Source organism: Emys orbicularis, chromosome 12 (assembly GCF_028017835.1).
Source record: "Emys orbicularis isolate rEmyOrb1 chromosome 12, rEmyOrb1.hap1, whole genome shotgun sequence".
Taxonomy (NCBI): Eukaryota; Metazoa; Chordata; order Testudines; family Emydidae; genus Emys; species Emys orbicularis.
In genome coordinates this window covers 30050945-30068593 of record NC_088694.1, presented here as the reverse complement: position 1 = coordinate 30068593, position 17649 = coordinate 30050945, and the positions used below count along the sequence as shown (strand labels likewise).

At 49.6% G+C, this 17649-nt stretch overlaps 1 protein-coding gene across 2 annotated transcripts in view; it reads left to right on the top strand.

Annotated features, from left to right (window-relative positions):
• ACSS2 (acyl-CoA synthetase short chain family member 2) overlaps nt 1–4934 on the top strand; it is a 77837-nt gene extending 72903 nt beyond the window's left edge. For both annotated transcript variants that reach the window (XM_065414291.1, XM_065414292.1), the window contains 3 exons: nt 2317–2493; nt 3891–3965; nt 4298–4934. In XM_065414291.1, the coding sequence (XP_065270363.1) occupies nt 2317–2493; nt 3891–3965; nt 4298–4425 (380 nt within the window). In that variant the 3' untranslated portion in view covers nt 4426–4934. The remainder of the gene's footprint in view (nt 1–2316; nt 2494–3890; nt 3966–4297) is intronic.
• The last annotated feature ends 12715 nt before the right edge of the window (nt 4935–17649 follow it).

Here is a 17649-nt window from a genome sequence, read left to right as displayed (position 1 = left end):
GAATTACCATGGTTACTGCTCCCTGCTGGTGGATTAAAGGCACCATGTAAATAATATTGTTAATCTGACTTGTAGACATTTGGGGAAGGGGGAAGCTCCTGGTGAAATTAGCCCCTGTTCCAGGAGCCAGGGCAGGCTGTTCCCAGCTGTTCTCTGGTGCTTTATCTTGTCTCCAGGCATGGCGCCCCCATACTGCCAGGGAGACGATTCCACGGGGCTGGTGATCATGCAGTCTGAAAGGTTCAGCCAATGTCTCTAATTCCTTCCATCCCATTGCTCCTCATTCAGTGTATCAGGCTGAATAACCCCTCCCTTGCTGGCATGCCGAGCCCTCGGATCCTGGTTGCTGGTTCTCTCTCTCATTCCTCTATCGTTTGTCGAGCTAGAGACATTCTTCTAAACCTTTCTGAAACACAATCCCATCCCACCCCCCCAGCTCCCTCAGTTTTTTCCCTCATCTCTCATAAGGCAGTTCCCAGTGCTGGTTATCGTACTCCGGGTAAGGTCTGAGCAGACCGAGGTGCATTACTGCTCCATGACATAGCGGGTAGTTACATAGAATCATAGAGTCCATGGCCAGAAGGGCCCATTGTGATCATCCAGTCTGGTCTCCTGCGTAACACAGGCCAGAGACCTGCCCCACAATAATGCCTAGAGCAAAGCTTTTAGAAAAACAGCCCATCTTGATCTGGAAATTGCCAGTGATGGAGAGTCCACCAGGGCCCTTGGTAAGTTGTTCCATTGGTTAATTCCCCTCCCCGTTAAACACTTATGCCTGAATGTGTCTAGCTTCAGCTCCCAGTCACTGGATCTTGTTAGACCTTCCTTTGCTAGACTGAAGCACCCGTTATTAAATATTGGTTCCCCATGTAAGTACTTGTAGACTGTGATCAAGTCACCCTTTAACCTTCTTTGTGAAGCTAAATCGGTTGAGCTCTTTGAGTCGATCACTATAAAGCAGGTTTTCTAACCCTTTACTCATTCTCATGGCTCCTCTCTGAACCATCTTCAATTTATCATCATCCTTCTTGAATTGTGGACACCAGAACTGGACACAGGATTCCAGCAGCGGTTTGCACCGGTGCCAAATACAGGAGGCAAAATAACCTCTCTACTCCTGCTCGAGTTTCCCCTGTTTGTGCATCCCAGGATTGCATTAGCCCTTTTGGCCACAGCGTCACATTGGAAGCTCATGTTCAGCTGATTATCCACCACAGCCCACAAATCTTTTTCAGAGTCACTGCTTCCCAGAATAGATTCCCCCATCCTGTAAGTGTGGCCGACGTTCTTTGCATCTAGATGTATGCATTTACATGTAGCCATATTTAAACTCACGTTGTTTGCTGGCACCCAGTTTACCAAGCAATCCAGATTACTCTGAATCAGTGACCTGTCCTCTTCATTATTAACCCCTCCTCCAGTTTGTGTGTCATCTGTGAACTTTTTCAGTGACAATTTTTGTTTTCTTCCAGGTCGTTGATAGAAATGTTAAATAGTGTAGGGCCCAGAACAAATCTCAGCAGGATCCCACTAGAAACCCACCCTTTCAATAATGATTACAATGACATTTTCAGACCTATCTGTTAGCCAGCTTTTAATCCATTTAATGTGTGCCAGGTTTATTTTAAATCTTTATAGTTTTTCAATCAAAATGTCGTGCGGTACCAAGTCAGATGCCTTACAGAAGTCTAAGTCTATTACGTCAACACTATTATTTTTATCACACAACTTGTAATCTCATTTTTAAAAAAAGATGTCAGGGTACTTTGATAGGATCTATCGGTTAGATAGTAACTGACAGAGGTGGCCTGTTGGTTACCTGCTCCCTCTGCCTTTGGCTGGGGTATGGTAGGAATGCAGCTTCTCTAGTACCATGGGCGTTAGTGTGATACAGTGACAGTTCTGTGACAGCCCATAACTAATGGGTAGCTCTGCTTGGTGTATCATTAAATGCCAGTGGGATAGCTAGGTGTATCAGCACCCAGTGGTTGGTGGCAGCTTGCCCAGCCATGGAAGGGCCTGCTCAGAGACACATGTTCTGGACAGAATGTAGCTTCCTGGGCTTCTCCCTTTGTTCACACAAAGCTCCTGCTGTTTGTCAAGTATCCAGGGGTGGGGCACATGGCACAAGGTCTCCCCAGAACGAGGTGGGGGCTGCCCTAAGGCTCTGAGCAGAATCTCCCAAGAGTCCGTTGTAGTGCATGCAAACAGAACACCCAACCGGAGCTTAGGGGCCCTGTTCGCTCCCAGGGCCCTCCTGGAGCAAGGGAGCCAGACACTGCTGGACTCAGCAGAGCGCTGCCTCTTTCTTTCCAGGCCACCTGCTGAGCACCGCGGAGGTGGAGTCTGCCCTGGTGGAGCACTCCTCCGTTTCTGAGGCTGCGGTGGTGAGTCACCCCCACCCAGTGAAAGGCGAGTGCCTCTACTGCTTTGTGACCTTGAGGGATGGCCAAAAATTCACCACGGCCCTGATGGACGAGCTGAGAAAACAAGGTAACAGCGGCAGAGCTGTCGGCGTTTTTCGTGTAGAGTGTGTTGTGGTAGGTTCCCCCTGTCGCCAGAGAAGAGGGAAGGGCTCTGCTGGACGTGGCGAAGGCTCTGCAGGGGCTGACGTGCCTGCTGGGGAGTTAAGCAGCGTGGCCTCGCCGAAGGAAGGTGCCTCTCGCCTAGAGAACACCAGTGCCCTGCCAGGGCTATGGCCAGCTCCCATCTGAGCCCCTTGTGCCCCTGGAGCCTGGGTAGCAAAGCAACATCAAGGAAAAGGGTCGAGTCCCAGGGCTAGCAGAGGCTAAAATTAGATCTCCCAATGTTGTGGCTGCTCATGTGACACCCCCTGCCTCCTGTGAGCTGGCAGCGGCATGAGGGGCCGTTGAGCTGGCACGCGCCCAGACCCCTCGTTCCCCAGCTCCGTTCACTGAGTGTGTGTTGGAGGCAGGCGTGGGTGCTGCTGCATGCGTGGTTCCTGTAGTTGTGATCTGTGCTGGTGCATGGACCGTATGGGTTGCTGTGCTTGCTGCTGCCTTTTAACTGAAACCAAAATGTTTTGGTCAATGTCTGTGGACTTGGTTTTCCTAGAAAGGGAGGGAATGTCAGTCCAGGTCTCACGTCCGCCTCAGGGCGTCCCTTCCAAAGCCCATCCATGCTGCTAGCGGATGGGCGTGAAGACAGTGATAGTGACAGTGATGGGCGTGCAGAGGCCCCATGGGAGCCTCTTTGCATTCCTCTCCTGGCTCGTCATTTGCTGCTGTAAAACTACATACGTGGCACCAAGCAGGATGGGAGACTGGAAGAGCTGGTGTAAGCTGGTGGTGAATCCAGCGCGCCGTCCCAGAGCAGTTATAGATGGGTGTGGTGTGATGCGTGTGGGAGTCCAGCTAAACTGACACAACCTCCATTGACATCCGAGATGACTGTGGTGCGTGAACAAAGCAGTAAACAAAATGCATCCAGGTTGCCTGTTGCCCCAGGGGAACCCTGAGGGGGGTCAGTCATTGCTATGTGGAAATGGGCACAAACCCTGGGGAAAGCTGTCTTAATTTCGAGTCCTTAAGTGCGCCCTAGAAGCAATGGAGAGAGACTAGAAATGGTCAAACATCTCTCCTGCAGCTGGAGCATGTGTTTTGTGGAGAGCTGCATGCACTCTCCTCCCCTCCAGCCCCGGGTCTCCAGGGGCAGAATCCTGAGCAGTGCGATTGTGCTGCCTGGCCCCATTCTGCAAACACCCGCACCTTTGCTAACAGCAGAGATACCGGAGTCAGCGCAGTGCAGCCCTGGGGGGCTCGTTTGTCCCACTTGCTGCTCACTTGGGTTCCAGCTCTCGCTGAGTCACTTTGCCCCAAAAAGCGCTCTGGGAAATCTTAATAATTATACTGAAAATCTCTGTTTTGTAGTCAGAGAAAAAATTGGACCGATAGCAACCCCTGATTACATCCAGCATGCTCCTGGTCTGCCCAAGACCCGCTCAGGTAAGGAGTCCTGGTTCACTCTTCTCAGATACACCATTTGGGAAGCAAGCAGCAGAGCTCCTGGTGTCTGCAGGCTGGGCAGCCCCGGAGGAAGGGAGTCACCGGAGTGCTCCCAGTGGGGATCAGCAGTCTAGGATAATTACGATAGATTTTGGTGGGGTCCAGCTGTCCTGAGAATGGTCTTGGAGTGCCCAGGTCTCTGCATGTCTAGACTTGAAGAAAGCTATGACCCAGTATGGCTTATTCAGTGGGAGCCTCCTGAAAACTGACTCTGAGTCTTGGTTTGACTCCCTGGACATACAGGTGAATCACCACAGCTCTTTGTTTGACAGGTAAAATTATGAGGCGCGTATTAAGGAAGATTGCAAAGAACGACCGAGATCTGGGAGATACCTCAACTGTGGCAGATCCAGCTGTTATAAACCACCTGTTCAGCAACAGGTGTGAGACTGTGCTGTAGCAGAGCAGCATGCCGTCCTTCAGACTAGAGACGCCGAAGCACCGAGTCCTAGTAGAGCGGGGCCGTCCGGAGGAGTATTGTATTCACTGGGGGAGAGAAGCCATTACCTGTCAAGTTGAATGTGAAATGCCATCAATGGGAGAAGATCGGCTCTCGAGCTGGTCCTCTCGCTGTGTTGTATCTAGCTGTCTGTGCCTCTGGAGAGGATGTACATGATGTTGTTGATTGATACTGCGTATCTGAAATTCCAGCCTCGGTCACTCATTGCAGAATGACTTACATCGTTTTCTTTTCCATCATTTTATTCATGTTTTTTAAATTGACTTTGTGTAATGGGCGGGGCCTGGCATCGTGCCCAGAGTGGGGATTGGTGGTTTGATGGCAAATGGTGTTTTGCTCCCAAACAGTAGTTATGTGCCTTGGGCGCCAACAGATTCCTGGCAACAATCTCTCTAAGTTAATGCAGAACGACTGGAATTGCTCTTAATAAACCAGAGTGTAGTGGGATTCGTCTGCCACTATCCACATTGCAAATAAGCTGCTGCTTCTGTATCCGTCTGTTGGAGGCTGAGGGGAGTTTTAGAAAAAGGATCTGCAACTCTGTAGCTGTGCAAGCTATTTTTAATTTTCTTTCCACCAAATCTGTTTAGTCTGAGCTGTATGTTAGCTGAGATCTCCAGGGCTCGGCAAGGGAGTAGACTGTGGCTGGGGGCTTTGGGGATTAGTGACGTTTTATAGAACTCTTTTGGTACCAATATTTTGTTATGTTAACTGCTTGGCACCAGGAGTTGGATTGTCCCAGCACAGGGTCCTCCATGAGCAGTGGATGTACTAGGGAACCACAGTCAGGAAGGGCTGAGTTCAGTGCCGGGACGTGCCATACTGGCTGTGCTCCCTAGTGTCCAATTGCTGGTTCTGATAGATCACGCCGGTGCCAGTTAATCTCAGTAGGGATAGCTCATCCAGTTGCCTTTGGGGGGGGCGGGAGGGGGAGTGGGTGCTACACATATCAAAGGGAAGGTGATTGAGAACTATGCAGAGGTGTCTTCCCTGTTGCCAGGCGAACAGGACCCGTCTCCAGAGGTGCCCCGTCTCACAGTACGTGGAAAGGGGCAGGCAGGGCCTTACTATTCCAACAAGGTGCTTCCTCATCCGAAAAACTAAGTGAAAGGTGTTTAAATCAAGTCTATGCTTTAAATCGGACGTGCTGCTTCATGGTGGGAAAACCCTTGCACGGACTCAGGACCGACAGCCTGAACATACCTGACAATGAAGGTTACGGATGGTGACAGGGTTTCTGCTATGAGTCAGTTTCCATGCTGCTTAACTCCGGCCTTGCCTTGGGGCTGCTCTGGGGAGACACTGCCTTTGTGATGTGTTTGTGTTAGAAATGGCTTCCAGGCTCATTTGATAATTTACACGTTAACATACGGAGAAAGTAGGTTTTCAAATTTGCAACCCTGGCTGTCTTGTGGCTGCCCAAAAAAATGCTGTAATTGTCCATACAACTATTTGGCACTTGAATTGGCCAAAACAAACTCAAAGCTCTGTCCCAAAAGCCAAGTCCTAATGGATAACGTTAGACTTGTCTCATTGCTAAATGTCGCTCATTTCTGCTGTTCTTATGCTACATGTACATGTCTGTGACCTGTAACCTCCGTGTATACGTCTGACCTGTGTACCCAGCAGCAATGGGACTGGGCCATTAACCTGCTACATTCTGTTCATAGGAATAGCTTCAAAACCATATTGTCCTCTTTTATCTTGGTCTGTAATTTCGGTTGGAAAACAGCTAGACTCCTGTTCTAGTTGGAATAAAACTCAAAGAAATAAAAATGAAACCCACTCTGGAGCGCTCACTATTTGCGGGTGACGGTCTGGGGGTGGTTGGTAAATGAAGATCTTAGTTGCAGTGCCCTCGTGGACTTGGGCTGGCACTTACCACTTCAGATCTGCACCATCACTCACCTGATGCAGAAGGCACCTCGCATTTTGGGGCAGGAGTTTAAATTCTGCAGTCACGCTGAGACCTGCACCCAGTAAATCTGAGTGTGCAGTAGATTCAGATCCGTGTCCTCCTGTTTCTGTGTGACTAGTGTATACTGGCAGGAGGTTTGCAGTCAGGCAGTGACTGGACTTTTTGTCATTGTCCATAAACCACGTTTAGCTGAAAGTGCAGGTTATGGAGATCAAAGCCCAAGATAGGGCCTTGCTGTAGCACATGAGATCACTGATGGGAGAGCTACAGATTTCACATACACGGGGGGGGGCACTCCAGCTCCCTACATGGCAGCCTGGAAACCTTTGTCCTCCCTTTACGTCTCACTGGATTTCACAGCCCCTCAGCCCTCCACTCGCCCTGGAGATGCTGTTTTGCTCAGGATTGCAGTGAATCGCCAAGCACTTAACTAGGGGTCTCCCTCAAGAATGGCTTCTACTTGCTGGATGTGCTCATCTCACAGAGGGCTGCCTGTTGGGGCAGTGTGAGCATCAACCCAGCTGTCCTGAGAAGTTATGAAGGGTCCCATAGCCAGACAATCACGACGCTCTCATATGAACTCTCACAGAAAATGATTAAAGACAAAACCACCCTGTCACCGGTGGGTGAACACTTCTCCCAGAGTGACCACTCTGGGTCTGACCTCTCAGTCCTCATCCTCAAAGGAAACCTGCACTGCACCTTCAGAAGACGAGCCTGGGAGCTTAAATGCATAACTCTGCTAGACACTAAAAATCATGGACTGAACAGACACTGAATTTATGGTTCATTACAACAAACTAACCCAGTAACAACTGCCCCCTGGCTCCCCCTGCAGCTGCCTCCCCCGTCCCCATGGGTGGAGAGATGTTAACAGGCCAGTTCATCTTGAATGGTCCCTTGAAATGTGTATTAACTCCTCATGCTAAACAATCTGTTCCACCTTCTATTTAGCTGTGACACTGAGTACGTTTCCCAGACCTTCAGAAGAGCTCTGTGGAGCTTGAAAGCTTGTCTCTCTCACCAACAGAAGTTGGTCCAATAAAAGATGTTAATTAATTAACCTCTACCTAATCACATGCTTTCCCCTAGTACTAGACCCACTGCAACACCTTTTACCTTATTAGAGTCATAGGCCATGGCCAGAAGGACCATTGTGCTCATCTACTCTGATCTCCTGTATAATAGGCCACAGAACTGCCCCAAAATCATTCCTAGAGCAGATCTTTTAGAAAAACATCAAATTTTGATTTTAAAAATTGTCAGTGGTGGAGAATCCATCAACACCCTCGGTCAGTTGTTCCACTGGTTAATTACTCTCACTGTCAAAAATGTACGCCTTATTTCCTGTCTGAGTGTGTCTAGCTTCAACTTCCAGACATTGGATCATGTTCAGGGGTCGGCAACCTTTCAGAAGTGGTGTGCCGAATCTTCATTTATTCACTCTAAGGTTTCGCATGCCAGTAATACATTTTAATGTTTTTAGAAAGTCTCTTTCTATAAGTCTAATATATAACTAAACTATTGTTGTATATAAAGTAAATAAGGTTTTTAACAGGTTTAAGAAGCTTCATTTAAAATTAAATTAAAATGCGGAGCCCCCCAGACCGGTGGCCAGGACCCGGGCAGTGTGAGTGCCGCTGAAAATCAGCGTGCCATAGGTTGCCTACCCCGTGTTAGACCTTTCTCTGCTAGACTGAAGAGCCCATTATCAAATATTTGTTCCCCATGTAGGTACTTTTATACTGTAATCAAGTTACCCCCTAACCTTCTCTTTGTTAGACTCAGAGTCCATTTGTTTATCACTATAAGGCAGGTTTTCTAATCCTTTAATCATTCTTGTGGCTCCTCTCTGAACTCTCATCAGTCGATCAAAATTCTTCATGAATTGTGGGCATTGGAACTGGACACTATTCCAGCAGCAGTCGCACCAGTGCCAAATACAGAGGTTAAATGAACTTTAGTCCTACTCGAGATTCCCCTGTTTATACATCCCAGGATTATATCAGCTCTTTTGGCCACAGTGTCACACTATTCAGCTGAAATAACAGGAGTACTTGTGGCACCTTAGAGACTAACAAATTTATTAGAGCATAAGCTTTCGTGGGCTACAACCCACTTCTTCGGATGCATATAGAGCTGATTATCCACCATGACCCCCGCAAGTCTTTTTCAGAGTCATTGCTTCCCTATAAGTATGGCCTGCATTCTTGGTTCCTAGATCTATACATTTAAATTTAGCCTTATTAAAAACATATTGTTTGCACCCGGTTTACCAAAGGATCCAGATTGCTCTAAATCAGTGACCTGTCCTCTTCATTATTTACCGTTTCCCCCAATTTTTGCATCATTTTCATGTTATGTTTTCTTCCAGGACACTGATAAAAATGTTAACTAGCATAGGACCAAAAACCAATCCTGCAGGACCCCACTAGAAATAAACCTGTTTAATTCCCCATTTACAATTACATTTGAGACCTATCAGTTAGCCAGTTTTTAATTATTTAATGTATGCTGTTAAATTTAATATCATTCTAGTTTTTTAATCAAAATGCCATGCAGTACCAAATCAAATGCCTTACAAAAGTCTAAGTATATTCCATCAACCTAATACCTTTGTCAACCAAACTTGTCATCTCATTAAAAAAAAAAAAAGTTAGCTTGACAGGATCCATTTGCCATAAATCTATGTTGATTTGTATTAATTGCATTACCCTCCTGTAACTTGTTATTAATCAAGTGCTGTAACTGACACTCCATTATCCTCCCCGGAATTGATGTCAGGCTCACGTGCCTATAATTACCCTTGTCATCCAGTTTACCCTTTTTTTAAAATTAGCACATTAGCATTCTTCCAGTCTTATGAAACTTCTCCAGTGCTCCAAGACTTTCTGAAAATCCACATTAATGGTCCATTGAGCTCCTCAGCCAGCGCTTTTAAAATTCTTGGATGCAAATGATCTGGACTTGCTGATTTAAAAATGTCCAACTGTAGTAGCTTCTGTTTAACATCACCCAGCTAACACACCTCAGATGTAGCCTTGGACAGATCCCAGGAGGACTTTCCTGTGTCCTCAGTATGTCTCTGCACAGATGGGCAGGGCAGCGGGTGAGCTTTCCCAGGGCCTGGCCTATAGAAGTAGGCTTGGATGGAGTTGGGGATGCTGCTGGTGGCCGCAGTGAAGCACCTAGGGCAGCAGTTCGCCAACCTTTTCAGTGCGTGGCTCAAGCCCTATTAGAGTGATCACTTCATGGGTCCGCCTTCCCTCCCATGGCAATAAAATACTTTCCTGTGTCGGCTACCACAACTGCTTCCATGGAGAACCAAAAGCACAGATGTGTTTAATGTGCATTTATCTTCCTTCAAGTGACTTAGCAGATGGGGATGAGGCAGAGAGTAACTGCCATGTGCCGAGCTAGTTGTCCACTCTGCTTGGGACCCACCGACCTGGGGGAGGAGACGGCAGTATCTGCTGCAGTAAGTAAGGGGGTTGGAGCCCCAGGGAGCAGCCCTCACCAGGAGGGATTGTCTCCACTTCACTGGCTAGGAAGTAACAGCCCCTTCTCTGAGAGAGGCCATCACCGTTACCAGGACCTTTGTACCTCCAGATTGGGTTATTGCCGTGTCAAGCCCATGCGGAAGCTACAGCAGGGCGCTTGCTGCTGGCCTAGTTCAAATGCCATCGGAGATGCTGGTTTGGGTGGAGCTTGGGGTTTGTTTTTTTTCCAGGCCCTTGATTTCAATTCCTGGGGCTGGGGATCCTCAGGGGAGAGCCCTCAGCAGGGGCATTCACACCCTTCCACCCTCCCCCCCATTGGTCTGGCATAAGGCGGAGGGTGGAGCTGTGGGCATGGGGGGTGTTGGAGTAGTGAGGAAGGCTGAGCAGTGGGGCTTGAAGCAACGCAGGGGAGTGTGGGGTGGAAAGGAGGAAGTCAGAACTGTACTTCATGTGTCTTCAAAAACTGGTCTCACTCGCTCCCTGTAATTCAATCCTCGGTGCCTCCTTCTCCACGGTCTGGGGGACACAAGGCAGCCCTGGGCACTCTGAGCCCTGCATTGAAAGGTTGTGGGCAGTAACTTCCTGGGTTTTTTCTCAGCCCCTCTATCTTCCACAGCCCAGCCCATCCTCCTCCCCTGGCCTCTGGTCCTTGGGCAGCAAATACTCCAGCCCCAGCAAATGCTGGCTGTACTTAGCCCCTTCTCTACCCTGCAGGGAGTCTGGGGGGGCTAGAGCCCCCCATCTCCCACTGCACAGCTCTGTGCCCCTGCACTGGGTATGGGGCGTACTGAGAATGTTTGTTTAAAACCAAGGAACGTAACAGCTACAAGCTTTGATCCCGCAGTGTTCAGGCTGCCCACTGCAGAGCGGGGCTGAACTTAACTCTGGAAACCAGGGAATGCAGACCTGAGGTGCACCCCCCCCCCCACACACACACACACAATGTCACTTTAACTCCGCCCCTTGCCAGCTGCACTGGGGGCAGGGGGAGGCATTACCCTGTACCCCAGGCTTTTGAAACACAGCCAGGCTATTACCCACCTTCAGAGCTGGCTTGCAACACTTCCTGCCTCTGAACTGTGCCAGCTGTGAGACTGTTAACCAGGTTGCACTCCAGCTGTTCCAATTCAGCAGGGGGGAGGGGTGATGAGGACCCCAGGTTCTGTTTGCAGCTGTGGGAGTGTTGTGGGGTCTCGGGGTTAGAATAGGGGCAGTGGGAGTCAAGATTCCTGGCTTCTACTCCCACTATGTGACCTTGGACAAGTTCTTTCCCCACGTGCCTCACTTTCTCCCTCCGGACAATAGGGGGTGATGAGCCCCCATGGTGGGGTTTGGAAAGAGCTGCACAGTCGTTAGCAAATTATCCCAGCAGTGTTTGTATCTGGCCCAGCCTTCCCACTCAACAAGCCGGGATTCAACGCACAGGCTCTGGGCTGTTAGGCGTTCCCAAGTTCCAGGCAGTATGTGACATTGTCAGGAAGGGGTAAGGTTTTGCCCATTGGGTGGGAACATTTGACACACCATGAGCATACATAGGGGTGTGACATGGAGCAGGTCTGGATGTTCCATCCAGGGGTATCCCTATGCCAAGGGGCTGAGACCTGACAGAACTCATTGCAGAGTTAGGTCCCAGTCTCTAGCCAAATGCTATAGGGCTAAGCTCTAAGGGAATCCATTGCCCACTGGAACTACTGCAGATGTAGGTCTCAGGCAAGACCCTCCACCTGGAGCCAGGCTCCCATAGGGCCCCAGCACAAATCCAGCCAAGAGCGAGGAGAAACCCAGCCAAACTTGGCTGGGGAACTGGGAGCAGCTTCCAGACATCAAAGGAACAGGCCAGGTGCAGCAAGATGGGCTCTGGAGCATGTCACGCACTCACTGGCTCCAACAAGGCCCCAGGTCAGGTGACCAGCTGGCCCCGCCCCTGCCCCAAAGTCCCCGCCCTAACTCCGCCCCTCCCTGCCCCTATTGGAACCCTCTCCAAATCCCCACCCCGGCCCCGCCTCCTCTCCCAAGCGCCTCGTTCCCTCTCCTCCACCCTCCCAGCACGTGATGGGAGGGAGAAGCAGGATGCGGCGGCGGGCTCAGGGGAGGAGGCGGAGGTGAGCAGACACAGAGCACCCACGGAGTTGGCGCCTATGCCTGCACTCACCAGTGGCGGGAAGTGCAGTGACCCGGCCCCAACCGCACCGCCGGTGAGTGCTGGGGGGCGGTTCCCTCCTGCCCCCCAAGCCAGCTTCCCCCACGGCGGCCTGGGGCCAGCCCCCGTGGAGGCCTGGGCCTAGGGTGACCAGATATCAAGCGTGAAAAATCGGGACGGGGGTGGGAGGTAATAAAGGCACTGAGAGCATCAGTGATACTCTCACCTGCCCCCAGCATAGAGTGTTTCACTCTATATGCATCCGAAGAAGTGGGTTGTAGCCCACGAAAGCTTATGCTCTAATAAATTTGTTAGTCTCTAAGGTGCCACAAGTACTCCTGTTAGTGTTGTCACAGCAATGGGCGGGGGGGGAAGGGAGGAAAGGCGTTCAGGGGAGGGCTTGAGCCGGTTGGGGGTGGAGGGAGACCTTTTCTAGGGGTGCTGGAGGGGTCTGACATGGAACAGGATGCAGGTGGGGGCAAGTGAAGTGGGGAACAGGCCTCCACTAGCAAATGTGCAGAGCAAATGGGCTGGGCCTGGGCTATTTGTTTATTTAGATTTATGCAAATGCTAAATTAAGGAGGCCGATCCATATGCTCCAGGCACTCCTGTCCTCAGGTACAAATGTACAACAGGAATAGCGAGTGCAGCAGTACAATGTAATATGCCCAGACAAAAATGACATTAAAATTCCATGAAGGGTGAGAAGACATTAGTAAATCAGGGCAATCTGCATGGTAGGAGTGCTGTAATTAGCCCCACACTGAGCATTATAAACTCAGGAAATTCAGAGTTAAAGTTACACTTAAATAAACCCAAACTGTTAAACACACAGTTAAGCCACCCACAAGTGTAACTCCGCTCTGTAGTAACACCATGCAGTAACCATGCAAGTATGGTTAATGCCCTATGGTGTTTGTAGGCACAGCTCAAACGGATTCTTAACAAACCGTTGGCTTTATTAAATATTCTCCCTCCATGGTGGCCCTCACTCTAGGGCAGCGCTCAGACTGTCTGGTGCCTTCCCAGGACATCTCTAGATCCTACCAGGGTTACAGCTCTTATGTTTCATTTTAACTGAATTTCCTGGGAGGGTATAGCCTAGGGATTTATAATGACACCAGCCCTGTAATGTCATTCACCCTAAATAATTGATGTGTATGCTGCACCTACCAACATTTGCTGACCAAAAAAAGTAGATTGATTTGCGTAAAATTAAACCTATTTGCATAGCGTGCTTGCTGGGGGCACAGAAGGCTTTTCCCTGGGACAAAGAGCCATGGGGAGGCTGAGAGGAGAGGAGAGAAGGACTGGGACAGGGTGGAGAGGACAGGCAGAAGCCCCTCCAGAGCCAACACTAGAACCCAAAATTCTTAAATCTCACCATTCCTGTGCTGTCAGCCAATACCTGTGGAACCCACTGGCAAAAGTGTCCCCTCCCCCACAGCACTGTCCACACACAGGATGACAAGCTACTCTTGCTATCAGCTGCTAGAGGTCTGTGTGGTGGAGCTAAGGTGCCAGCCCTGCTGATGCACCATGGGGGTGTCAACATGGTGGGATTTTTAGGAAATTATACACATAGAAACAATGTTAAACAGAACATTAAGGCGGCACAGGCAAGCAAGCACACAAAAGGTAGGAGATGCCAGGATTAAGGCTGCATGTGAGGCGGAGGGGCATGAGGGAAAGGTTGGTCTCCTAGTTATAGCACTTGATTACTGACCTGGAGTCTATATCCCTAACTCTGCCAGAGTTCCCATGTGATGCCAGGCAAGTCATTTAGCAAACTTTTCACAGATGGTCACTAATGGGGTGTGCCTCATTTTCTGGGTGCCCACCTTGAGACCTGGCACCTGATTTGCAGAAGTACTGAGCACTGTGTTGCAACTACAGTCACTGGGAGTGCTTGAATACATGACAGTCACTGGGAGAGCCTGAATACATTAAGTGCTATAAAATGCTAAGTACTCTTAAAAATCAGGTCCTAGGCATCTCAAAATGAGCTTGGGATACCCCCCCCCCATCTCACCAGCCGGCCTAGGGCTCCTCTGCCCCCTGGCCGGATCCCAGTGCACCTCCAGCTAGTCCCTGCTTCCCTGTGGGGTCCCGCCTGTCTCCCCGGAGCTGAGCTGCCTGGGACTGGTGCAGAAGCCTGGCCAGTCTCGGTCAGTTTAGGGGGGAGGGAACAGTGGGGGGAGGCGGGGGCTTGGCTGGGCCCCTCCAGGCAAGTGGGTCCTAAGGGAGCCCAGCCGGGGCAGGCGCTGGCCTGGCTGATCGCGCCACTCCTGAGGGGCAGGAGCGATTCCACACCCCAGGACCAGCCCTGACTGCACTGCTGACAGAGACACCTCCCAGCAGGGTTGGTGAGTGCGCCTGGGAGGCAGGGCATGGGGGAGTGGGTCTCTGGGGGCTCTAGGGGCGGGGAAGATGTGTGTCTTGGGGCACTAGGGAATGGGGGTTCTGTGTGGGGTGCTGGGCAGTTGTGTTGGGGTTGTGGGCCGGGGTGGTGATGTGCAGGGTGCTGTGCATTTGTGGAAGGGGTGCTGGGCATAGCAGGTAAGGGCGGGCTCTGGCGCTAGGGAGTTGGGGGTGGTGGTGTTCGTGTTGGGCAAGGGGGACTGTGTGGCACAGCATGCGCCCACCCCCGAGGGGAAGAGGCACGCAGGCTGCACAGGGCCAGGTGGGCCACTGTGCATTTGGCAACTGCCGGTTTGTAAAGAGTGCCCTCGCACTGGGCTGGGAGCAGGTAGGCCCCTGCAGTGCCATGCCCCATTGCCTCTGGCTGGCCCCTCGCTCTGGGGACCGACCTCCCTGCACCATGCTCCATTGCCCCCATGGGGGCCCACAAATATGTTTGGAGCCGGGCCCACAAAAGGTTAATCTGACCCTGTGTGGATACCATAGTGATGAGTACCAACCCTGAGAGGAAATCAATTCTGTATTGGAACAGGGTTTGAAAAGTGTGCAGTAAATAAGGTCTGGGGCCGCTGACTAAACAATAACAACAAACCAACATATCGAACAGTTGCTCACTCAGTGAGTAAGTCCATCCTGTGCTCGGAATGAGGAAGGGGCCTGTTGAAAATGTACCATGTGACCATGTAACTAAATTAAAGACTAAATTAAATTAATTAAAGACTGTACCCAAATGCATGTGGACCAGGGGGCCAAATTAAGATTTCACAGGCAACCTTAGTCCTGGAATTTCCTAACTTTGATGCACTTAACTCAGCAACCTCAGTAGCTTTAGGTAGTTTTTGTGTGTGCAATGTAATCACATAACAGTGACATGGGGGGAAGGGACCAGACTCATCGAGCCACTCTTCTTCTCTACTTAACATCGCAGAGGGATCAGAAAGACTTTTTTAGCCCTGGGCACTTTATTCTGCTACTATCAATAACCCTTCTTTCCAAGATATAGTTGGTTTTGCCTGTAACAGTAAAGCCATCAGCTGGCTGGGTAGGGTGAAATTGCTAGGGGTTGCAAGCAGTAAGCTGAGCAGATAAAGCACTGCCATAGCAGAGCAGCTCTATAAAAATCACATTTAACGGAGGCTGCAGTTCTGCTTAGCCACTTTTTTCCTGCTCAGTCTGAAGCTAGTGAGTTGATTCCTTTGAGTGAAGAGGAACCAATTTGAACTAAACCGCACGCAGGAACTAGGAAGCACCAGAGCAGACCAGGCGCATCCTGTGTGCCAAAAGGCATAATTACACTCCAGTGCAAACAGCATTGCTGCCTCCCCCAGGCAGGAATTGCTAATTCCTCGGAGTAGAATCAGGAGGCTGTAGTAGAGAGCGAGCCTGGGGCCTGGTGCAAGGCCTGAACCAAAGTCAGCAAAAACCAGGCTATGAGCAAAAGTCAGGCCCTGTCATAATGATTCCTTTGCTTCCTGGGGTATTGGATATTGTTTAACCTATGGGGGAATATCTCCCTCCAAGCTAACTAAGGACTGTGCTTTTTGTGTCCAGGGAATCTTTAGCCCACACATTTTGTATTTCAGTCCACCACATTTCCCAGCCCTCCTGCATGGTTCTTTGGTTTTATCACCTTCACTGTTTGGGCTGCTAGCCCTAGAGGGTTCAGTTTAACATCTTTCCCCCACGCTTCATGGTAAGGGCTTGTCTGAGACACATATTTGGGAAATCAGTGATTATTCCCAATTGCTTTATTGTTTCTGCTCCAATCAAATGTTCTCTCCCTTCAATGGCACACTTTTCCTGAACTGCATGTGCACAAAACTAGGGAGGTAATATTTTAACATTATATTCCCTGCATTTGTACTGACTGTAACTGGTATGCATTACACATATCTTTTACTATGGGGATCCCTGCCCCTGTATCTAATAAAAAATTGACAAGCCCGTCCCTGATTCCAATGCTTATATGGGGGCATCCCCAAACATCTACAGTCATGGGATGTTGGAAAACGCACTCCGAGTCCTGGGGAGGGCTGTCCTATGGCATTTGTTTGTTGGTGATGGGGGTCATTTAATACCACAGTCTCAGGCTGTTTTCTTATCTTTATTTCCACTGTCCCTGCTAATCCTACATGCTTGCAGCTGTGCCTGTAACTTATCCATCTAGCCTTTCAGAGCTCTATTCTCCTGTATCAACTGCCCCATTGGTGTCCATTCACCATTTCTTCCTACTCCTCTGCCTCTACTCATTCCACAACCTCTAACCCCAGCCTTGGGGAGAGGATCCATGTTTTCCAGTGCCCTAGCTGTGGTCGCAGCTCATTTACTAGCGTTATAATAATTATAATTATAATAATAATTAATGGAGATATCCCATCTCCTAGAACTGGAAGGGACCTTGAAAGGTCATCAAGTCCAGCCCCCTGCCTTCACTAGCAGGACCAAGTACTGATTTTGCCCCAGATCCCTAAGTGGCCCCCTCAAGGATTGAACTCACAACCCTGGGTTTAGCAGGCCAATGCTCAAACCACTGAGCTATCCCTCCCCCCCTTGCTGCCTCACAGCTACTTCTATTTTCCCCAGTCACTCAGACAGAGGCATGTGTCTGCCTTCATTCTCACCCCTTGCTGTCATCCATTCCACCACACCTGAGAGCAATGCCTGTAACACAATGTCTTTTAATGTTTCTTGTTCTAATTTCCCTCCCCTCAATGTACGTTTCAATTCTCTCAGCTAATTGTGTGGGAGCCTCCCCTGGCCTTCTTGCAATTTTTGCAGCCATGCTTGAAGATCATGTAAAGTGCTATTGTCATCCATCTAATCATTTGAGCAACATTATCGTCAAATCTAACAGTGCGGGTGCTTACGGATCCAATCATGTCCAAAGTAATGGCTTCTCTGCTATAGAAATACCTACTGCTTGCAGAATTGTGAACATTTATGTATCCACACCAAAAACTCATTACAATTTCCTGGTGGGTGGGGGACCTACAGCTCCCACCAGAGCAGTTAGCTCATGAATTTTTAATGTATCAATTCTAGGTGTTAACGCACTGACTCTAGGTTTGTTAGTTTGAGGCTCTATACTCTCCTTCTCCCATGATTAAGGCTAAGATTTTGTCCCAGATATTTTTAGTAAACGTCACGGACAGGTCATGGGCAAAAAAGAAAAATTCACAGAAGCC